Source organism: Rhinatrema bivittatum, chromosome 11 (assembly GCF_901001135.1).
Source record: "Rhinatrema bivittatum chromosome 11, aRhiBiv1.1, whole genome shotgun sequence".
In the NCBI taxonomy this organism is placed as follows: domain Eukaryota; kingdom Metazoa; phylum Chordata; class Amphibia; order Gymnophiona; family Rhinatrematidae; genus Rhinatrema; species Rhinatrema bivittatum.
The window spans coordinates 43383973-43408086 of record NC_042625.1 but is presented as its reverse complement, the minus strand read 5'-3'; the positions used below and the strand labels follow the sequence as shown (position 1 = coordinate 43408086).

Genomic DNA, 24114 nt, shown 5'->3' with positions numbered 1-24114 from the left:
AAAACCTTACCTGAGCTCAGTGCTTACTGGCTGAGTACAGAGATGATCTCTGGCTGCAGGGGGGAGAGGGCAGCTGCCGTCACCGTCGCACCCGGCCTCCTGCACCCACTGCTTTGCAGCTGAACTAGCAGCTAAGCCCACACTGGGAAACCCAGCTACCGGACCAAGGCACACCTCTGAGAGACCATGGAAATCACCTCAGGAATTCTCAACCGGGGGAGGTACCTTTAGGTATCACTGCAGGAGAGCAGGGCTTTCTTTTCCTTAATTTAGAATTTCAAATTTCTCATTCCAAAAAACTCGAAGCAATCCCCATAGGGAGATGCACATCCACCATCTGCTGGAGATGGAGAATACTGGCAGGCTAGGGTCACTGCAGGGTTATATATACTGTGACATCAGCTTGCTCCATCTCCATCTGCTGGCAGGGGAGCATAAACCCCCTGGTCCTGAGCTGCTTTCAACATTAACATGAGGTGGCAGATTAGAAATGTAAATAAATAAGCAAGCGGCAGAATGGGGCTGACGGGGGAGGAAGCAGCAGCAATCAAAGCCTGAGAGAGGAGGTGCTAACACAATCTGAGCTAGAGGCGAATGTTCTTGGACAGACAACTCACAAAGTATAAAATAAAAGTAGGAGAAATGTAATTTTCCTCTGTCAAAAAGAGAACTGCAATAAAACTGGATCCCGAATTATGATATGAGACTGCAAAGGGGAGGGACTCAGGAGCAACATCAGGAAATATGTTTTCACGGAAAGGGTGGTGGAACACCCCCCCCCCCCCCCCAGAGCAGGAGGTGAAGGCTAAAACATTAACAGACTTCACGAAGACTTGGGATAAGCACAGAGGAACCTTTGGTGCCAAAGAGCAAACAGACAGCAGAAGAATGACTTGGATCGCGCATCAGCTCCAGCGGGGACGGGAGGGGGGAGGGGACAGGGTGGCGCCTCACCTTGTCTGTCCGCGCACACCTCTGAAAGGACATTTTCTTCATCTCTTCACCGTGGTTCTCCGGAATGCACCCCGACTGAACAAGGGCATGAACCAAGTCATCTTCGATAGTCTTGAATTGGGAAGAGCCCACGTTTCTCTGCAGGAGGGAGGAGTAAAACCACAGGCGGGTACAGGCTCATCACCGAGACATGCCATTACGCACGTAGCGAGGTGGCGGGCTTTCACCAGGCCTCTCACCTCTGTACACCACTGCACTTACAATAGAAGAGATGTCGTCTCCGCGTCTTTTTAAACAACCAGGTCTCTGTTTTCATTTTCTGGTTTTGCAGCCCATTGATTTTTTTTTTTTTTTTTTTTTAAAGGGATCTCATCTTTTCAGCCTCCTGGAAGGGGGGCAGTGAGCTACCTAAGCTTGATCCCAGGTGCTTGTCAAGAGATCCTCACTACCCTATTCCCAAAATCCAAAACCAGACCAGCTATTCACAAAGTCGAGGATCACAACTTTTAGGATGCGTTTCACCACTTATATTGTGCTTACCTATACAGAACAGGGACTTCAAACTCGGCGTTTCCTCAACTAGAGTGCCATGGCCCTCTGGTGTGCCTTCAGATGTGATCAGGTGTGCCACGGAAAAGTCACCACTGCCTGATGCTTAGATCCAGACCAGCACCTGGGCTGTGCCCTCAGCGTCTCACAGCAACAAGAAATACCGGTGGTAGCTTTTAAGTGCGTAGGAATTATTTTCTGAGAAAGTGTGATCATGCACGCCTGTTCTTCCTAGCAACATCATGAGCACTGGATAATTAATGGGTAGCACCCGGGGCATGGATGGCTGGGCCCTGCTTTGTGCAGCACACAACATCTCCTCCTCTTCCATCTCCTGAGTCCCCACAGCCTGTCCAATCCCCAGGTTGTGTGAGATGGGGGAGAGCGTGCACTGAGGACTTGATGTTGGGAGCAGCAGCAGCAGTAGCAGTAGCAGCAGTAGCAGTAGCAGTAGAAGAGCTCTGGCAGCCACATGCAGTAGCCAAGGTAACTGACTGAGCCAGCTGCCACTGACTTCTCCCTACACTACACTTGTATATAGAGGGAGCTGGTCCAACATGACAGGTTCATGTGCATCTCTGCCCCCCCCGTTTCAAAAGTTGGAAGAGAGACTGATGGGGCTTTCAGTGCTTCCCTAGCTCTTCTTTTGGCTGTATGAGTCCTCCCCATGTCTTCACTGTCTGCTCCATGGAGGTTACTATGCCTTTGGCTTGAAAAGGTTAGGAACCACTGCTCTAACTCACTGTCAAACTACTACTTCTCCAACTAGGGCCACCAACAAGCTGTGTGTCAGAACATACAGGTTGAGCCAATAATTTTTCAAAGAAAGGTTGGCCTACAATCCACAGATGCACTAGGTCAAAAACTAAGACCAGATCAGCATGTCGGGGTGCATGCGGGAGACTGTCTCTGCCAGTCTATCACCAATATCCTTGAATGACTTTTGCAGTGGACTCTCACCAGATGTGAGAGGCACAAAATCACCAAAAATCAAGAGTTGGCCAGAAAGCACAATGTACAATATGCAAAACAAAGCATTCAAGGCCAATAAACAATTTAATGCAGAGGCATCACATAAGCAACAATATAAATATAAAAGACATCATACCACCCATCCGTGTAGAATCATATCATTTAGTCACACACCAGGTCACATTTAATCATAGGTCTCCAATGTCCATTTTTTTGTATAATTCACATGCAGATAGATAAAGGGAGCACGAAAGGGAGATGTACCTTTTGTGATTAAAGAAGTGACACTGCTGTAGTCCTTACTCTTGATGCAGACCGCCTTGAAACATAGTGTTATGTTGGATGCCTCCTAAGAATTCTTACTGCCCTGGACATCAACAAAGGGAAGTAAAATAAAATATTTTTATCTGCATATGAAATAAACAAAAAAAAATGGGCAGTGGACATCTATGATTAAATGTGATCCAGTGTGCGACTAAATTATTTGGTGCCACGTGGAATGAGGTCTTTTATATTTATATCATTGCTTATGTGATGCATCTGCAATAAATTGTGTATTGGCCTTGAATGCTTAAAAATTGTAGATCTCTAAATAGGTTTATTGAGCGTTACAGTTTGCTGAACATGCGACGAGTTTATTGAGCGTTACAGTTTGCTGAACATGAGACTAGAATAAAGAATGTGGAATTATCAATTGTTCTTTGACAATTCCAGAACAGATACAATTTGTAAGCCAAGCTTTGCACTGTACATACCTGCATTCCATGGTAGCCTTTCCCAGAGTAGGACAGCAGCAAGACTACTTTCCTTTTGGGATATTTCTTGTTCTCCTCACTGAGATCCCACTTGTTGCCCTTAAATCGTTTGGCTTTGTGTTCATGGTCGCTATCATCGCTCACGCTCCTCGATTGCTTTGCATCGCCAGTCACCATCAATTCCCTCGCTGGAAGCAAGGCATCCTCTGTCACACTTTCAGCCATTTACCACAGACTACAAAATCTAAACAAAAATATAGGATCAGAAATGAACAGCTGTCACAAAGGTTTATTGAGCGTTACAGTTTGCTGAACATGCGACGAGAATAAAGAATGTGGAATTATCAATTGTTCTTTGACAATTCCAGAACAGATTCAGATCAGTCTCTAATAAAAAAAAAAAAAAAAAGACAGAACAGAATCAGAAAAGGTGTTAAAAAACACATTCTCGGTCTCATGGGAGTCCCCAGAAATTAAACCCTACCATGCCCCTGAGTCCCATCAGACCTCACCCCTACATCACACCCTCTCTCAAAGAAAGAGGGGTGCATGGGTGGTCCTATATTCCCCTTCCCTGAGACCTCCCCATGCACATCTCCAACTCCCCCTTCTCTGAAAGACAGCCTTCCTCCTGCAGCATCTTCCTCTCCCCGAGAGAAAGAAGTCCCCATTAACCTTCTCTCCCTTCCTCCCTGAAAGACAGACCCACCCACCTCCCCATGCACTTTCATCTCCCCCTACCTAAGAGACAGACATGTACTCAACCTCCCCTCATTGGATCCCCTTGCCGCAAAGCCGAACATAACTACCCGAGAGCGCCGGGGTCCACAGAGAGGGGAAGAGATCGCAGCGGGACTCGGTGGACGGGGCCACATGCAGCAAAGTAGCCTCGGTGCCGCTCTCGCTCTTCCCGGACCAGGAAGCCACCTGCCCTCCGCACACGTGCGAGCCGAACTCAAAAATCCACCAGCGGGGGCCCGCGAGGGACAAACTTCCTCCAGGTTGGGGGCGCATGCGTATGTCCATGGTGACAGCGCACGGGGCAAGCTGGGACGCATGCTCGTGCCGTTGGTGACAGCGCGCGGGGCAGGCTGGGACATGGCCGCTGGCAGCGCGGGTGGAGATGTGATGGGAGCAGAGCCGGGGCTGGGGGATTAAGTGGCAATCTGGTCCGGGATGCAAGGAGGTTGGAAATGTAGGAGAAAGAAAAGAATTATAGAGCGAGTCCCATGTGTGTACCCCCTCAAGGCCGTACGTTTAATGGGGAAAGGGCTTTTTTAGTTTTAGGATAAACCCATACATTTTTTGGGAAAACCTTTCGTAAGCGGTTAGAAGCAAGGCTTAATTTGTAGACAAAAAGGGAGATGAGGCAGTGCGGAGTTAGTGTTAGGAGTGAGTTATTTCCTACACGCGCATATACAAACACCTGCAGAAGCACTGGGGCGGATAGGCATTCACCCCTTCCCAATTTCTTTCATGGCCTTTCAGTGGTGCCAGGAAATTGCACAAAAATCAAGGCCATGTGGCTGTTCCTGTCTTGGGATAAGCAGCTCCAACATGCTCTGCTTTCTCTGAGGCCCCAGGAATAATCCTGCCACCTCTAGGCTGATTTACACAGTTCTGGTACGTTTCTGCAAGGAGCTGGAACTGATTTACCGCTAGAAAAAAGGTGGCAGAACACTATTCTTGGTTGTTTTGCCGGAAACTAAGCCTTGGGTCACAGACACAAAAGCGGTTAAATTAGCACAAATTTGAAAATTGTGAACTGTAGTGCTTATCAAGGTCAGGATTGAAAAAGCCTTGACAACTGGCACTATTGCTCATAAGTTTCAAACGGGAGATAATTAAACTCCTTTTTGTGTCCGTTTTTAGCCCTGCAGCATCTGCTTCAGTATCACCCCTTCGCCTGTTCCTTGTACGCCGTTCTTCTGCTGCAGGCTGCTTGAAGGGGAGGGACTGAAGCAGAACATCCCTGCTCCTCTGCCTCTTAAGTCTGAAAAGAAGTGGTAGAATTGCGTTCCAGGCTGTTCCCCCACAAATTAAGCCCAGGTTAGAAAAACAGCTTTTAGTTCTGTGCCCCCTTTCTTTTTGATGGATGTTTTTTCTCCAACTTCTCCCATGACTTTTAGAAAGGTTAAGACATGGAGCATTTTAATTTAAATTTCTCCTTTTACTTGGTCTGTTTTATTATTAACTGTAATATGAATTCAAAGAGGATTTTTATTGCTTTATGCTGATTATCATGCAATTTCTTTTATGCTTATATATTTGTGAGTTTATTATAATTCATCTGTTCTTGCTTTGTGACTGACTGAAGCAGTAATCAAACACATTTTAGTTTCTTATTTAGATACAGCAGCCATATTTTTAGGATAGGTATAAGTTAAATAGTTCAAGAGAGATCATACACAAAGTTTGACAAAGTGAAAACAAGAAAAATGCTAAAAAGCAAATTACAGTCAGCTACACCAATTAAAATCTGAAGTTTCAAATAAAGGGCCTTATTCATGAAGGTATTTTCCCATAGACACAGAATAGGAGAAAAGCCTTAATGAATCAGACAGAAAGACAGTAGCAGATTTATTTTGCATTATACAAATATACTTTTATTTATTACATTGAATTATGACATCACTGCTTTAACAATACCTTGGTAACCAGCTTACCATGACTCTAATGCTCTTGCATCATTAATTGTGACATCCCCTCTGTTAAATCAGAAATTAATGCTGGGCTGACCCCTTGGAAGTGGCTTTCTCTTCCTTCACTCTCCAGTTTGCAGCCAAGACAAGATGGACAATAAAGCACATCCATATCTGTTAGCCACTGATTGTTACAGACTCAAGACCTACAATGCCATGAATCCTTAAAAGCCATGTTTATCTTCCTCTTTGGTATCTTTCTCCATATTTATCTCACAGCAGGTAAGGGCTCCAGTAGCTGAACTGAGCCTGAAAGAAACTGGAATCTTTGGAGGTTGTGGTAACCTTTTACTCCACTAGTAAAACACAGGATGGTGGCATGCAGGATCATATCTTTCCACGTCCTTTTAGGGTTACATTGATAACCGGTGCATTTTAGGTCACAATTTAAGATCTACTGTCTAAACTTTTAAGGCCTGACATGATTTAGGATCAGAGTAGCTGGCCAAAAACTAAAGCAATATATTATAGAATATAATCTAAGATTGTATTATTTTAAATATTTATTAGTCAGACAATAATACATTTTAATCAGCCAGACCCCCAAACCTAAGTGCAAACTTAGGGCCTCATTTACTAAGCATTTTTCCCATAAACACAGAATGAGAGAAAAGTCTTAGCAACTCAAGACATTAGATTGTGAGCCCTCTGAGGACAGGGAAATACCTACAACATCTGAATGCAGTCTGCTTTGAAAATCACAAAATGCGGAATATAAATAAACAAAATGAAAAACATAAGAACAAAGTTCACCAGGCATCTTGAATGTAATCAAAAGCTTCTTGAACAAGAGAGCTATCTCAGGATGTCTAACCCCCACATACTCCTTAAGGTGGTGCTCCTTGTGCTCATTCCACAGAGAGAAAGGTGATTAGTGCAAGTCCTCACTGGATTTAAAAGCCACTTCTGAATGTTATACTGTAACTCTGCCTTAATTTCACTCAGGCCGATACAATAAGAAAGGTGGAAAAACGGGCACTCCGTGTTGAGCACCCGCTCTCCCAACATGCACCCAGCCACCTCTCCTGGGCGTGCGATCCTGTATTTAAATGAGGGGGTCACGCTAAAAAGGAGGCACTAGGGCACATTATTGTCCCTAATGCCTCCTTATTAGCAGAAATCCAGGAGAGGTGGCTGTGAGCAGGTTCAGGAACCCAGCGCTAAATTTTGCTCAATTTTACAAGTGTCAGTTTTCCAAACCCGCTGACTTGCAGTAAAATTGAGCATCTGTTTTCCTAACCTGACTGGTCGGCACATTTTATTTTTTTAAACATTTTTCGTTCCTCCGACTTAATATCACTAGGATATTAAGTCTGAGGGTGTACAGAAAAGCTGTATACTTTTTTGGACTGCTCAGAAATTAACGCCTGCCCTTAAAATGTGCAGCTTGGCCACACACTTTTTTCAGTATCCCGGGTGCATAACTAATAGCCTCATCAACATGCATTTGCATGCGATGAGCACTATTAGTTTCGGGGGGGGGGGGGGGGTTGGACATGCGTTTTTGACACGCTACGCCCCTTACAGTTTAAGGGGTAGTGGACGCACGTCAAAAATACCATATGTTAAACAGTGCACCTTACAGTATTGGCCTGACTGGTGATGAAAGGTAGATTATCATACTTTAATAACTAGTTTAGAATTCTAAGGAAAAAAACTTAGGTGTAAGTTAAATATTTTTAGGCATCCGGGAATTTCTTTTTTCACTTTTCCTGTTTTGTCTAGTTTTGTTTTGATTGCTTTTATTTTATTTTATTTATTTAAAATTTTATATACCACTCAAATTATCCAACGCTACCAGGATGGTTTAAAATAAAAACACATGCAAATTATAAAAATAAGAATAAAAACATTTACTTCACATCCTCAACCACAGGTTACATGTCCAGTTAACATATTAACAGCCATCATATTCTACGATTTCCATACCCAATGAGACCATATCTATGCTACTGATCACATCCAGTATTGTCTAGGAATAAAAAGCCTTTAACCAACTTATGAAACCTTAAAAAGTTTTCTTCCCAACCTCATTTCCTTTCCCTCCCTCCAGGCACCCTCGTTTCTCCCCAATCTCTTCAGCTTCTTTCACTCCCTTCAGTCTCTCCTGCTTGCTGGCAATTGCCAAGTTCTCCTGGACCCTGCCATCAGCAGTCACCACCACCACTCTCCCAAATTCCCCTTGGCAGCAGCCGCTGCAACTCTTCCTATCTCCATCTTGGGTCCCAGGCCCCAAATTGAAGGTGCCTAGGTGACCTGACAACTGGAAGTTTTCCAGCCTTGCTAAGACAATTAGAAAAGAGCTTACTATGATACCGTGACAAGATAGAATTCTATATAGTTGTATGAAGCAATGACCTGGATTTTTGAAGGAGTAAAAATGAAAAAAAATAACCTGCCAAAAATACCTTTTTTTAACCCAACAGTTAAAAAAGTTAGTGACTTATAGAAATGTGACTCACTGGTTCCTCTTCATGCTGTATAGACTATATAATAAATGAACTTAGGGAATTCTGCAGTCCTACTGAATCACTCTGCTGACAAAAGCTGTGGCTGATTTTAGTTCTAGTCAATGTAAAGGTAGCACAAACAATGTTTGATGAGATTTGTTATACTCTGACAGATGTGAAGGTCCATTACAATGTTGTGGACCTAGTGAATACCAGATGTGTACAATCCTGTCTTTCAGTTGTAATAGGAACAGAGCAAATAATAGATATTTAAGGATAATGGCACTGACACTTACAAAGAAGGTGAGTTTCTGGGGAAGGGGAAAGGTAGCCTTAGCAATGAAACCACCTTGGGAGGACAGGGTAAACATCTTAGGTCTGCATGTTTATCTGCCTCATAGGTGAGGTCTCAGGAGAATCAGCATGATCAGAATCAATAAAATATGTCCTCCTTTACAGCTTTACAAGTCAGAAATCTCACCATACTGGAGAAAAAAATGGAGGTGTGGAATGGCACCCGGCTTCTCATCCCCTGCCATTTTGAGACAAACATGCCCTTTGCACCCAGAGAGTTGCGGGTAGAGTGGAGAGTGAGTAAACTGAATGCATCCCACCTTCCCATTCTGAGGATTATAGACACCATGGTGGAACCAGTGCCCCAGCCCAACGACTACAACAGCAGAGCTCAGATGTACGTGTCACATATACCCGATGGCAACTGCTCTTTGGTCATTAATCCTGTCCACCAAAACGACTCTGGCACTTATGAGGTGCAACTCTCCACCAACAGTGAGACGGAAGCAGACCAGACCCAGCAAGTTGAAATTGTGGTCTCCGAAAGGAAAGGTGAATATCCACTTTAATTCTAAAGCCCATCAGTGTATGCAGTTCTATACAGTAACAACAGCAGCATATACAGTCAGTTAGTGTTTGGGTCATTGGATGCAGCCTGTTGTAGATCTATAGCCATATGTGTTCGCACCGTTCTTAGATATGATGGATCTGTGCATCTATGTATAGAAAGCTCTATGGATCTATATCACTGTAAGCACATACAGATATGTGTGTAGTGCGGCCCTGCGCAGGTGCCTCGTACAAATGTATACAGATGTCATAGAGCTACATAAGGGGCTGTCATGTGTCAGCATGGAGATATTTGGGCTGTCCCCTTTGTGGGTCTGGTCATGAGCTTCTTAGCCTTAGGGCCTGATTCACTAAGCCAAAGGTGGCCAACTTCAGTCCTCAAGAGCCACCGACAGGTCTGGTTTTCAGGATATCCACAATGAATATGCCTGAGATTGATTTGCATAAAATGGAAGCAGTGCAGACAGATCTCTCTCCAGCATATTCATTGTGGATATTCGGAAATCCTGGTTTGTTTGTGGTTCTTGAGGTCCAGACATGGCCACCCCTGCACTAAGATCCCCCCCCCCCCCCCAATAATGGAAGAAGCACTTTAGCTTCGTAAATCATACCCTTTGTTTGGAAATGTTCCTGTTTACCTTCTGCCAATAAAAATCAGTGTTGGTCTCAGACAAAAAGAGATGTGTTGGAGGCTGTGAGTGCAAGTTCAGTTGTGCCAAGAATAAATAACATTTTTCTGTGCAGTGTAGGGCCAGGATGTCTGCAGCAGTGTCAGAGAAGGCAGACTGTATACAGAGAGTGCTTTGTTTTATAACACACCTTTTTTTGCACTGAAGGCAATCATCAATAAATGGATGTTAACTTCCCTCTGTAAACATAGACACTTTATTGTTGATCCCATAATTCATATAAAAACTTCTACTATGCCAAGTTTTGCAAATTATTCTTTTCAACATTAGAGGGCGCCAAAGGTGCACACACTTTAAAAATAAAAACGGAAAAGCAGAACTGCTCATGAGAGTTTGCAAAAAGAAGGCAGGATGTGTAGATTCAGCACTGAGATGCTGCAGAATATATGCAAAAAGATTTGTGAAAGTCCTCATGCTGCCAAGCATGCATAACAGAAATCTTGGGGCATGTATTTCTGTAGAAATCAAAATGGACTCCCTAAGCCATCTAATCCGCAGCTAACATAAAACAGTTCGCCTATGTATGACAATACATAGGTATGACAATACCAACCAATCACTACAATGTTTTACTTCTTGTTAAACTTTTTATCTCTCCTCTAACTCTAATCCCAGTTAGAATAACCCCTATTTTATTGTAACTTTTTCTTCTATGCACATGTTATACTTTTGTAATGTATACTCTTACGTTTTAGCTATGTACGTTATAATGTATTGCTCACCCCTTGTTTTATGTAAACCGACATGATACGAACTTCCGTGAATGCCGGTATAGAAAAACACAAATAAATAAATAAATAAAATAAATTTAATCATGCTTTATTAGCACCTATCGGAACCCTATAAAAAATATGTAAAACCTAACTCTTCTGTGGTCTCAATAATCACACATGTTTTCTGTCCCTTCCTAACATGTGCTTCTGTTCTCCATTATTAGATAAAATGATTCTGGCCCTGTGTGCTAAGCATTATTCCTATAGACACAAAATGGGGAAAAGCCTATAGTACATCAGACCTTATTAGAGACACACATGGCTTTTCTCTTTGAAAGTAAGCACTTCATTAGAAGAACTTAAATGAGGAGCCCGAATTCTGTGACCTTCCACTACAGTTAAGGTTTCCGGCAGAAGGAGTGTTGCAGTAAGTTCTGTATTTATCTCAAAGGAACCAAATCGTGCTCCATAATTTCACAGAACATGTGCCACCAGCATGCTCGCCTTTATGTACAGAACTGTGGACAGAAACCAAACCCAACAGAAACTTTCCAGCCTTAAACAACTCCAGTGAACCATCTGATGTTTTCACTGAACTACAGTCAGGAGAACTAGGATGCAAGTTCAAATCCCCTCATCCCATATTTCCTGAACATATCCTAGATTAGTCCAGAAAAGTGGGTTTTGCATCCCTGCCAGCAGATGGAGGCAGAGAACAAAAACGTTGAGGCACTTAGTATTTCTGTCTCCAGCAGTTGGTAGAGGTGCAAAACTGCAGTTCTGACTGAGAGTTAGCTTTTGGAATAAGAAATCTGATCAGCTGTCCGAGGTGTTAGGTTCCTTTGTGAGCCATCCCTCGGGTCGAGCCAGGCAACCAGGGGGTTATACACCTGATGCAGTAGCCTGCAGTGCCGGAGACCTTGATAACAAGGGGACTGGCTTCTTCTTAGGCTTATAAGTCCCCTCCTGCCAACTGCTGTTTCAGTTAAGGGGGCGGATGGATCCTCCACAGGGGGTGCAAAGGCCAGAAGGGTCTCCCATGGCTCGAGAGCTTCGGCTTTGGTATGGGGGGGGGGGGGGACACCTCACTTTCAGCCGTGCCTGCAGAGAATTGCGGCCAGGGTGTTACATCTGGCTGGAACTCCAGAGATTCCCCTCCTCCACTCTCTCCTGCGGTGGAGGCTGCTAAGGATGGCCAGGAGGAGGGTGCAGACTCGGACAGCCTCCTCGCACAGAGGATCGACGATCCGGAGGAGTTTTCTCCGGAATTTGGCCTGCTGTTACACAGAGTGTTCCTGGCTAGGAAGGGTGCAGGAGAGAAGAGATGCGGGGGACATCGGCCAGTCTCACCCAAAAGACTAAGGATTAGAGATGTGAATCGTGTGATCGATCGTCTTAACGATCGATTTCGGCTGGGAGGGGGAGGGAATCGGATCATCGCAGTTTGGGTTTTTTAAATATCGTGTAAATCGAAAACCGGCACACTAAAACATCCCTAAAACCCACCCTGACCCTTTAAAATAAATCCCCCACCCTCCCGAACCCCCCCAAAATGCCTTAAATTACCTAGGGTCCAGAGGAAGGGTCCCGGTGTAATCTTTTACTCTCGGACCTCCGGTGCGTTGTAGAAATGGCGCCGGCGCTACCTTTGACCTGTCAGGGCAAAGGTAGCGCCGGCGCCATTTTGTTTTTTTGTCCCCCGACGGCAGGAGCGTAGGAGATCGCTCCCGGACCCCCGCTGGACCCCCAGGGACTTTTGGCCAGCTTGGGGGGGCCTCCTGACCCCCACAAGACTTGCCAGAAGTCCAGCGGGGGTCCGGGAACGACTTCCTGCACGCGAATCGTTTTTCCGTACGGAAAAACGATTCGCGTGCAGGAAGTCGTTCCCGGACCCCCGCTGGACTTTTGGCAAGTCTTGTGGGGGTCAGGAGGCCCCCCCAAGCTGGCCAAAAGTCCCTGGGGGTCCAGCGGGGGTCCGGGAGCGATCTCCTACGCTCCTGACGTCGGGGGACAAAAAACAAAATGGCTCCGGCGCTACCTTTGACCTGTCATATGACAAGGCAAAGGTAGCGCCGGCGCCATTTCTACAACGCACCGGAGGTCCGAGAGTAAAAGATCACACCGGGACCCTTCCTCTGGACCCCAGGTAATTTAAGGCATTTTGGGGGGGTTCGGGAGGGTGGGGGATTTATTTTAAAGGGTCGGGGTGGGTTTTAGGGTTGTTTTAGTGTGCCGGTTTTCCCGCCCTCCCCCTTCCCCTCCCCCTCCCCCTGATTTACGATTTTTTGACGATAAATCGGGGGAATTGTTATTTTGACGATTTAAAATATATCGGACGATATTTTAAATCGTCAAAAAACGATTCACATCCCTACTAAGGATGGCATTGGCGGGCAGGTCTGGGGAGTTGCTTAAGCGCCTGGGGTTGCGTCGAGCTGGGGGAAAACCCCAGGGACCTAGATGACTTGGATGAGATGCAGGATCCTGCGTCACTACAGAGAGCAGACCCGGACATGGAACCAGATGGGGGTCAAAATCCTGATCCTGATTTAAATAAGGATGATCCAGATCTCAATGAGGGTCCTGTGTCTGAAGGAGATGACCCTCGGGTGGTCCATCTATTTAAGACGGAGGAGCTGCGCCCTCTCATTCCTCAGGTGTTGGAGTAATTGGGGGTTAAGCAGGAAGAGTTGGATAATGATGGTGTGAATCCGGTCCTGGATGGACTGTGGGGTCCTCCTAGTGCCTTTCCATTGCCTAAGAAGATCCGGAAGCTGATCAGCCAGGAGTGGGATTCCCTGGAAGCAAGCTTGAAGGTTGTTAGGGCCATGGCGAAGCTTTATTCTTGAATGGAGGAGCATTTGGATCACCTAAAGATGCCTAAGGTGGATGTAGTGGTCTCGGCAGTGACTAAGAAGACCACAATCCTGGTTGCGGGTTCAGCTGCTCTCAAGGATGTTCAGGACCGCATGATGGAGATTCAATTGAAGCACATGTTTGAGGTGTCGGCCTTAAGTCTCCGAGCTGCAGTGTGTGCAAGCAAGATGCAGTGGGCTTGCTTGTGCTGGATTCAGAAGGCTCCAGAGCACACATTTACCAGGACCCTCAGTCCCGTCTAGTTGGCCCAGCTGGAGGGGCCTATGTGGCTTATGCGTTGTATGATGTCTGCGAATGTCCGCCAGGAGCATGATCTCGGCGGTGGCTGCGCTCAGGCTTCTGTGGTTGCGCAATTGGTCGGCAGACATGTGGTCCAAGGCTCAGCTGTGTAATCTTCCTTTTAAGGGGAAATTGCTATTCGGGGAGGAGCTGGATCAGCTGATGAAGTCCCTAGGGGAATCCAAAGAGAACAGACTGCCGGTGAATAAAAAGAGCACTAAGAATGTCTTTCCACCTCGGTTCCATTTTCGGGATTCAAGGAGGTTTCATTCCGGAAGAGGGGCCTCAACCTCGGGGCTGAAGTAGTTGTTTGGACATCAGCAGCCCTTTCAGGGGACCGGCAGATCCTCCAGAGGCGGTTCCAGTCAGGGCACCAGAGAGGGTAAAGCCTTACAGTGAAGCCAGGCTCATCCACTCTTTGGTGGAAGCGGTAGGGGGCAGATTGTCCCATTTTTACGAAGAGTGAGCTGAGATCACCTCAGACCGGTCAGGGAAGCCCAGTCAGGGAAGCCTTTCTGGAGTCCCACTGCTCGTCTCGCAGCAAACAGGACACAGGTGAGGGGACTCTGCAAAGGTTGCTAAGCTTAGAAGCCATAATTTCGGTTCTGCTGAATGAGCAAGGACGGGGGAGGTACTACATTTATTTTGTGGTGCCCAAAAAGGAGGGCACCTTCTGTCCCATTTTGGATTTGCAAAAGGTAAACTTTGCCTTGCGGGTACCACGTTTCCAGATGGAGACTTTGTATACAGTGATAGCTGCGGTCCGCAAAGTTTTGGTCAGATCCAAGTTCCTAGCGTCCTTGGATCTGACAAAAACTTACCTCCATATTCCCATTCGAAAGGACCATCAGAAGTTTCTGCGGTTTATGGTGCTGGGACAGCAGTTCCAGTTTTGGGCCCTTCCCTTCGGGTTGGCTACGGCTTGCCAAACCTTCACAAAGGTGATGGAAGTAGTGGCAGCAGCCTTGAGATGAGAAGGGGTCCTGGTACATCCATATCTAGATAATTGGCTTATTCAGGCAAAGACAGAGGAGTACTGTTGGTCCGTGCAACGAGTGATGAACACCCTCAGTTCTCTAGGTTGGGTGAGCAATGCGGCAAAGAGTCACCTGGTTCTGTCGCAGTCATTGGAGTATCTAGGAGCCCGCTTTGATACCCAGAAAGGCAGAGTTTTTCTGATTGTGGACAGGCTGGCGAAGTTGCAAGCACAGGTGACATTGCTCTTGCATCTGCCAGTGCCAAAGGTCTGGGATTACTTACAGGTACCAGGCTCCATGGCCTCAATGTTGGATTTGGTTCGGTGGGGTTTTTCTCACATGAGTCCATTGCAAAAGGCGCTTTTGTCCAAGTGGAATCTGTTGTCGGAGGAGTATCATCTGCTGTTACCTCTTAGAGGAGAATCCAGGTCCAGTCTTTCTTAGTGGCTATTGAGGAACAACCTGGAAAAGGGAGTGGACCTGGATGCCCTGGACTGGGTGATTGGTGACCACAGATGCCAGCCTCAAGGACTGGGGGGCAGTATACCTGTGTCATTCAGCCCAGGGTCTTTGGTCAGTATCAGAGATGTCCTGGTCGATCAATTACCTGGAGACAAGGGTGGTGCGCAGAGCCCTGGAGTTGTTCCTGCCTTTGGTCCAGGGATGGATGGGTCGAGTGTTTTCAGACAATGCGACAACGGTGGTATACATCAACCACCAAGGAGGGATGAAGAGTTATGCTGTGGCTCGGGAGACTCAGCTATTGTTTGTGTGGGTGGAGTGTCTTCTTGAGGGAATTGTGGCCTCACACTTTGCAGCAGTGGACAACGTGCAGGCGAATTTCCTCAGCAGGCAACAGCTATATCCTGGAGAGTGAGAACTGTCCCCGGAAGCCTGCAATCACATTTGTGCCAGATGGGGTGTTCCTCAGTTGGACCTCATGACAATGTGGGACAATGCAAAGACGACAAGATTCTTCAGTTGCAGAAGGGAGTCCAGTTTGGTAGGGATAGATACTCTGGTGTGTCCGTGACCAACCAGGATTCTTCTGTATGTATTTCCTCCCTGGACACTCGTTGGTTGAGTTTTGCGGCATATAGACTCGCACCCAGGGACGGTGGCGTTGGAGTGGCCATGATGTCCATGGCTCGGGGATTTGGTGTATCTGGTGATTGTCAGGCCTCTTCGGTTGGCTCACCTGCCAGGTTTGCTGCAATTATATAAGAACATAAGAAAATGCCATACTGGGTCAGACCAAGGGTCCATCAAGCCCAGCATCCTGTTTCCAACAGTGGCCAATCCAGGCCATAAGAACCTGGCAAGTACCCAAAAACTAAGTCTATTCCATGTTACCATTGCTAATGGCAGTGGCTATTCTCTAAGTGAACTTAATAGCAGGTAATGTACTTCTCCTCCAAGAACTTATCCAATCCTTTTTTAAACACAGCTATACTAACTGCACTAACCACATCCTCTGGCAACAAATTCCAGAGTTTAATTGTGCGTTGAGTAAAAAAGAACTTTCTCTGATTAGTTTTAAATGTGCCCCATGCTAACTTCATGGAGTGCCCCCTAGTCTTTCTATTATCTGAAAGAGTAAATAACCGATTCACATCTACCCGTTCTAGACCTCTCATAATTTTAAACATCTCCATCATATCCCCCCTCAGCCATCTCTTCTCCAAGCTGAAAAGTCCTAACCTCTTTAGTCTTTCCTCATAGGGGAGCTGTTCCATTCCCCTTATCATTTTGGTAGCCCTTCTCTGTACCTTCTCCATCGCAATTATATCTTTTTTGAGATGTGGCGACCAGAATTTCTGATCGGGAGGATCGCTTTTATCTTGCGGCTTGGCTTTTGAATGGCGACGTTTGCGCCTGAAGGGATATTCAAAACCAGTAATCTCCCCTATGCTCCAGGCTAGGAGGCCTTCTACGTCTATGGCGTATGTTTGGGTTTGGAAAGTGTTTGCGTTCAGGTGTCTTCAACAGAGGCTGGACCCGCTGTCGGTGGGAGTCTCTCACATTTTGTCCTTTCTGCAACAGGTCTTGTCCAAGGGCCTAGCCTATAGTTCGCTTCACATTCAGGTTTCAGCCTTGGGTTTGTCTTGGGGGCAAATTCCGAGGAAGGTCTTTGTTCTCTCATCCCGATGTAGTACATTTCCTGAAGGGGGTTAAGCATTTGCAGCCTCTGGTTCGGAAGGTGTGTCCGGATTGGAACCTCAGCTTAGTTTTGCGGGTTCTCTGTGGCGCACCCTTTGAGCCTTTAAAATGTGCCTCCTTGAAGGAATTGACGTTGAAGACAGTTTTCCTGGTTACTATATGTTCAGCCAGGCGGATTTCCAAGCTTCAGACGCTTTCGTGTCGGGATCCATTTTTGCATATTGCAGATCTCAGGGTGATGTTATATACGGTTCCCTCCTTTTTGCCAAAAGTGGTGTCTTCTTTTCATGTGAATCAGACAGTTGAGCTTCTGGCTTTTCCGGAATGGTCTAGAGCAGTGGTTCTCAACTGGTGTGTCGCGACACACCGGTGTGTCGCCAAGCACACGCAGGTGTGTCTCCACACTTCCTGGTCCCCTACTGACCCAGCTGCTCCCCCTACCCGAGCAAGATAGTCCTCCACCCGGGCTTAAAACGCTGAAAGCCCGGGTGGAACGCGGCAGGAGAGCAGGAGTCAGCGACACCGGTATGCTCTCTTCTTCCCGCCCCGCGGCCCGGAAGAGGAAGTGGTAAGCAGTGGGTGCGTGCGCGGGAAGAAGAGACCATGCTAGTGTGGGCAGCATCGGCCCGAAGAAAAGAGAGGCACGGTCTGAGGAATGAGCAGCGCAGCTCAGAGAAAAACGAAGAATGTCGTCAACCCCCGCAGCCGATGGGACTCCTTGCTCCGCGAGGGCTGAAAATGAAGTAGGTTGCTGCTGCCTTTAGGGTTAGAAATGGAGGAGGCTGCTGCTGCCGCTAGTTCGGGGGAGGGGGGAGAGTGAGTGAATGAGCAAGCATGTGTGTTTGAGATCCTCTGTGTGTGTGTGTGAGTGAGATAGCATGTATGTGAATGATTAGAGCCTGTACATGTGAAAGAGAATATGTGTGTGATTGAGAGCTGGTTTAGGTGAGGGAGCATGTGAGTATGTGATTGAGAGCCTGTGTGTAAATGAGAGAAAGAGAGAGAGCATGTTTGTAAGCATGTGGATGAGAGTCTGTGTGTGAGAGAAAAGGACAGCATGTATGTGTGTGATTGAAAGCCTGTGTGTGTAAGCCTGAAAAGATAGACAGCATGTGTGTAAATGTGTAATTAAGAGCCTATATAAGTGAGAGAGAAAAAGCATGTGTATATGTGAGCGATTGTGAGCCAGTGTGAGAGAGAGAGAGAGAGAGAGGAGAAAGTTCCAAGCAAACCATCCCTCCTCTTGCTAATTCAAAACAATCTCAGGGCACCTGGATATCAAACGTTCCCAGGTATGCAGAGCAAAACATTTTTTGTATCCTTATTATTTTTCATTACTGAGTCTTTGTGTCTGCTATTTTAAAATATTTTATTGGTATCTAGAAATTTTTTATATAAGTTTTTAATTATTGGATATTCCATTCATCCGCTGTTTTGAAATAATCTGTTCTTTTTGTTAGTATGGTTTTACTGCTACTGATTTTATATTTCTGGGTTTGTTTTATAAGGATGGGTTCAGATACAATATGTATCTTTTCCTTGTGTCATTCTTAACAATAAAAATAATACTGGACCTTTATTTTTTATTTCTGCCGTACATTGTAATGAGCAGTGTGTCACACATGTGAACGTGGTCTGTCAGGTGTGTCACGATGGGAAAAAGGTTGAGAACCACTGGTCTAGAGAGTCTCCACAAGAAAGAGATCTTCATCTTCTGGATGTGCGTCGAACTCTGTTGCACTATTTGAAGGTCACTAATAGCGTTTGATGGTCAGATAATCTTTTTGTGTTCGGTAGAGTGAAGAAAGGAGAGAAAGCCTCTAGATGGCTGAAGGAGACCATTTGCTCAGCCTATATTTGTAAGGGTCACAAAAACCTGATGGGCCTCAAGGCACATTTGACTAGAGTTCAGGCAGCCTCTTGGGCGGAGTGTCAGTTGGTGTCTCCCAGGAGATTTGTAGGGCCGCGGTGTGGTCCTCGCTACATACTTTCACCAAACATTACCATTTGGATGTTCAAGCGCAGGAGGATGCAACTTTTGGTGAGTGTGTTAAGAGCAGATTTTTAAGGTGCTCTCTGGTCTAGGAGTGCTTGGGTACATCCCACTTGTCTGGACTGATCTGAGTATGTTCAGGAAAGAAAAATTGGTTCGTACCTGCTAATTTTTATTCCTGTAATACCACTGATCAGTCCAGAGCCCTGCCCCGATATTGCTACCGAAAGACTGAATTTCCTGGTGAATTTTAGACGCTGTATCAGATAATTTTTCACACAATTCAAAAGTTGTATTTTTTTTCTGAGTTAAGTGGTTAGCAAACGGTTTTTTGGCTCAAGGTATTTTACTTTCCAGTTCAGGGGGTTCCAACCCTGGGTTTTCAGTTCACCTTGTGATAGGGGACAGGTCAATACTGAGGGACTGCAGGTGGCACTCTCTGTTATGTAGCAGTGCTTCAAAAGTTTTTGTTCTCTGCCTCCATCTGCTGGTAGGGATGCAAAACCCAGTTGTCTTGGCTGATCTCTGGTATTACAGGAACAAAAATTAGCAGGTAAAAACCAATTTTCCTTTATGTTGGTTTAATCTCTCACTGTGCCTCAATTTATACAAATCTGTATGGTATAATAACATTACTTACTTGTTATCCCTTGCCCTTTGAAAAGCTGTTATAAAGTTCTTGGGCCCAAACTTTGCTGCCTGGCTATCCACCCTAGAGGGGCTACATATTTGCTTTTGGGGTTTTAAATCGAGTTGGGTAAGTGATGCCATATCATCCAAGTTATTACTAATGGCAGCCTTTCTTGCAATTAATTGTCAGATACTTTACCAGGCCCTGGAGAAGACCTGACGGATGAGAGGAAGGAAGAGACATCAGGAGAGGAGTCTGCAGACAACCAGCCAGAGGAGAGGGCAGGGGAAAAGGACTGGTTGGAAGCAGCCATCCAGGTTACCAAGACCCCCTTAACAGTCACCAAAGAAGTAGATACCAAGCTAATGAACTTTACCATGGAATTGTATTTCTTTCTGAGGCAGAACCGGGCATGGCTGATCTTTCTGGCTATTCTAATGGTGACCTTATTCCTGCTATTCGTGCTGGGATCTGTAGCAGGGCTCATATTTGGGTAAGTAGACACCTTTTGCCTCTTTCTAATTTTCATGCTTAAAGCAACCCAGAACCCTTTTTTGTTTTCAAGAAGCTGCTTTCATTCTCTACCCTGCTGCACATGGCTCCTCTGGGGCAGAGTCTGCAAATAGGGTTATTTTGCACATACCTTGACAAGGATGGCCTTCATTCGTTAGCCATTCTCCTATTAGGAGTTTGGGTGTGTGGTTTTAGGGTTAGAGGAGCAGTCTTCTGGCTAGCACTGGCTGATCTCACTATCAGGCTGATACAGTAAAAATTGCGGGAGAGCGGGCGAGCACCCAGGCCACTCTCCTGTGTGCGCGATTCAGAAAAAAATTTATTCAAATTAGGGCCCGCGGTAAAAGGCGCTAGGGACACTAGCGCGTCCCTAGCGCCTCTTTTTTGACAGGAGCGGCAGCTGTCAGCGAGTTTGAAAGCCGACTCTCAATTTTGCCGGCGTCGGTTCTCAAACCTGCTGACAACCACGGGTTCGGAAACCGGACACTGGCAAAATTGAGCGTTCGGTTTTCAACCCGCGGGCCAATTTAAAAAAAAAATTTTTTTTAATTATTTTTAACTTTTGGGACCTCCGACTTAATACTGTCATGATAGTAAGTCGGAGGGTGCACAGAAAAGCAGTTTTTACTGCTTTTCTGTGCACTTTCCTGGTGCCCGGAGAAATTAACGCCTACCTTTGAGTAGGCGCTAATTTCTGAAAGTAAAATGTGCGGCTTGGCTGCACATTTCGCTTTCTGAATCGCACGGGAATAACTAATAGGGTCATCAACATGCATTTGCATGTTGCGGGCGCTATTAGTTTCGGGGGGGGGGGGGGTTGGACGCACGTTTTCGACGTGCTGTTTATTACCCCTTACTGAATAAGGGGTAAAGCTAGCGCGTCGAAAACAGACATCCAAATGCGGGTTAACAGCTGGAGTGCACTGTACTGTATCGGCCTGAAAGTATGACCAATGCTGAGTGCTAATATCCTTGAATCTAAACCTTAAGATGGGATGGTTATAAAAGCATTTTATACTTTTCCTCCATTATTTGTCCCTCTTGTTTAGGGCTGCAACCTCACCTCAGGTCAACCGAACTGGCTGATCTAGTCCTAGGTTTGCCCCATTGCATGCATGGATCCATAGTTTTATTTTTCTTAGGGAAATCAATGGAGAAGAAAGTAAGAACTTCAAATTCCTGTATGCAATGGGGGTAAAACCAGGCCTGGATCAGCCTGGGGTGAGCTGGGGCATGTAGTAGCATCTCGGGTGATATTCCTGCCTATACCCATTCAGCAGCGATATGACTAACTAAACAAGCTTTCTTGTTACCTGCATGTTTGTTTGTTTTTTTAAAGGAGCTAGTGCTACACGGTAGCACTTTTCATTTCATGATGAGCATTGTGCTTCCTGCAAGCATGGATCCTGGGGATATTGCACACGTTTCATGCATGCAGCATGTTTGCTACAGCCAGTTAGCTCTGAAAAGTGATTGCTGGCTCCCTTTGCACAGTGGTTCTCCTCAGGTGATACCTAGCCAGCAGTCAGGTTTTCAGGATGTCCACAATGAATAGGAATGAGGTAATTTGCATACAGTAGAAGCAGAGCATACAAATCAATCTCATGTCTATTCATTGTGGCTATCCTAAACCCCTGACTGGGCTGAAAGCACTACCCTACTCCCTGAATCTCAAGTAATAATGAAAGGCAATAATACCAGCAGCAGGCTATTGCACTTGTTATTACAGCCAGCAGACTTGTTCTTCATTCTTGATCTTGTTTGTTAATCCATCATCGTAGAGGAGATGATTTTCCATGATAGTCCTATCTGCAGGGCTGATTTGGCATTGACAGATTCTGTCACAGCTTGGGCATGTGCTTCTGACCACGAGGGGTAGCTGCGGGTTCTTGGATTCAATCCATAGCGTGCTTTATCTGCCACCTGCACTTTTTCCATCTACGGTGAGCTTAGAGTTACAGCTGAATAAACTCCTGGGGCAAGCATGCAAAAGTTCCTGAAAGCCTGTTCAGGATACACCTCTCCTTCATTACATCTTTCCTTTTTTTTTTTGTATTTTAGTATTCGTTACTTTAAACTAAAAAAAGAGAAAATTGACAAAGAGTGGGATATCCCATTAGAGACTTCCCCATTTAGATCAGAGAGCCCTCCAGTGGCAACTGAGACCTCTTCAAGTAGACCGGAGACCCCACCGGTGGCAAAAGAAACAACTCCATTTCCAACCAAAATTGACTGGAAAACACCGAGGGAAGGATTTTTACAAAGTCAAAAACAGAGCAATTACATGGATAAGGGCAGCTGAGAAGCAGAGTGTCCTCCCTGCAAGGATTTCAGCATTTTTCTGAAAGAAAGAAATGTAATTTGAAATGTGGTGTTCCTACAATAAAAAGGTCTTGTTTGCAAAGATGAATGCCTGATAGTGAATCATTTGAATTGCAGGGTTTGTTCCTTTTTTCTGGGGTCCTGAGCCACTTGCATGCCTCATTTTGCTCCAGCTTCTGACTTCTTCAGCCCTTGCAATCTAGTGGAACCCCCAACATAATCATCATGTAAAAGTCCACAGCAAACAACTAGGGAAATTCTCTCAGCTCTGATAAAACACGGTGAAAAGTTGGAGACTCTTCCCATTGCAGAAAGACCGCTGGGCTGTGGAGGGCATGAGCAATATGTAGGTTACTGCACCCGGCCGGCAGTGCAAATTTCTGCCTCATACAGAAGTGACCCAATTTTCCTTTCCTGAACATACCCAGATCAGTCCAGACAAAGCAATCCTACACTGGGCGGGAACCCGAAAGACCCACTCTCAACACACTTTCACTAAAAGTAGTATCCTCTTGCGTTCGAACATCCAGTCGGTAGTGCTTGGTGAAAATATGAAGCGAGGAGCACAGATCTCTTGGGAAGACACCAGCTGGCACTCCGCCCAAGAGGCTGCCTGCATTCTAATCGGATGCACTATCAGACTCGTTGGAATGGCTCGACCCTTACAAATATAGGCTGAGTAAATATCCTCTTTCAACCAACGAGCCAAAGTAGATTTGGAAGCTTTCTCTCCTTTCTTCGCTCCACCAAACAACACAAACAGATGGTCCAATCACCGAAAGGAATTAGTGACTTTCAAATAACGTAACAGAGTGCGACTCACATCCAAAAGATGGAGATCTCTACCCTCCGCCGAATCTCTAGACCATTCCGGGAAAACTGGTAATTCAACTGACTGATTCACGTAGAAGGCATAAACCACAGGAACGAAAATTAGCAGGTAAGAACCAATTTTCCTTTATCAGGTAAGTAGAAATTTCTCATTTCTTTGTGTCCCGTCAGATGAATCCAGAACAAGTAGAATGTACCCAAGCTACTCCTGAATAGGGCGGGAGGCTGCCTGCGGTCTAGTCAAAAACGCACATGCAAAGGCTGCGTCCTCCCGGGCTTGCACATCCAGACAATAATACTTGGAAAAAGTGTGTAAAAAGGACCACGTTGCAGCTTTGCAAATGTCAATGGGAGACAACAACTTCACTTCCACCCATGACACTGCTTGAGCTGTAGTGGAATGAGCCCTGACCTGAGTAGGTAACAGCTTCCCAGCATCAACACATGCAGCTGTGACCAACTTCTTAATCCAGCTAGCTATGGTAGCCTGCGAGGCCAGCTCTCCCTGCCTGGTACTGCCATGAGGGACAAACTGGCAATCCGACTTCCGTAAAGGCTTCGTAACCTCCAGATACCAGACGATATGTCTCTTGACATCCAAGGGTCACAACAGACAATACTCCTCTACATCTTTTTCTTTATCCAGAGAGGGCAGGAAGATGAACTGATTCAAGTAACGGTAACATGGAATAGACTTAGTTTTTGGGTACTTGCCAGGTTCTTATGGAAACAGGATGCTGGGCTTGATGGACCCTTGGTCTGACCCAGTATGGCATGTTCTTATGTTCTTAAAGTCAATGACTACCTTCGGTAGAAAAGAAGGAACAGTAGGCAGCTGCACCACCTCTGGAGTCACCCAGAGGAATGGCTCCAGGCAAGACAA

General features: G+C 45.8%; 2 protein-coding genes across 9 annotated transcripts in view; one reads left to right on the top strand and one right to left on the bottom strand.

The window, feature by feature from the left end:
* Positions 1-4219, bottom strand: part of PUS1 (pseudouridine synthase 1) — a 30105-nt gene extending 25886 nt beyond the window's left edge. The window contains exons 1-3 of one of the 2 annotated variants that reach the window (XM_029619371.1): positions 4040-4217; positions 3231-3474; positions 955-1092 (exon numbers count right to left, since the gene is read on the bottom strand). In XM_029619371.1, the coding sequence (XP_029475231.1) occupies positions 955-1092; positions 3231-3455 (363 nt within the window). In that variant the 5' untranslated portion in view covers positions 3456-3474; positions 4040-4217. Of the gene's footprint in view, positions 1-954; positions 1093-3230; positions 3475-4039 lie in introns of both variants that reach the window. The other variant, XM_029619372.1, reaches the window with a different exon arrangement.
* Positions 4220-4297: 78 nt separating this feature from the next.
* Positions 4298-22484, top strand: LOC115100672. Of its 7 annotated transcripts, none has more exons than XM_029619376.1 (4): positions 4298-4425; positions 8842-9228; positions 19755-20058; positions 22140-22484. In XM_029619376.1, exons 1-4 carry the CDS (start codon positions 4407-4409, stop codon positions 22378-22380), a joined length of 951 nt encoding a protein of 316 aa, XP_029475236.1. In that variant the 5' UTR covers positions 4298-4406; the 3' UTR covers positions 22381-22484. The 7 variants fall into 7 exon arrangements, with proteins under 7 accessions (XP_029475236.1, XP_029475233.1, XP_029475235.1 ...); XM_029619373.1 differs by having other exon boundaries at positions 4309-4461; XM_029619375.1 differs by having other exon boundaries at positions 4309-4481.
* Positions 22485-24114: the final 1630 nt, after the last annotated feature.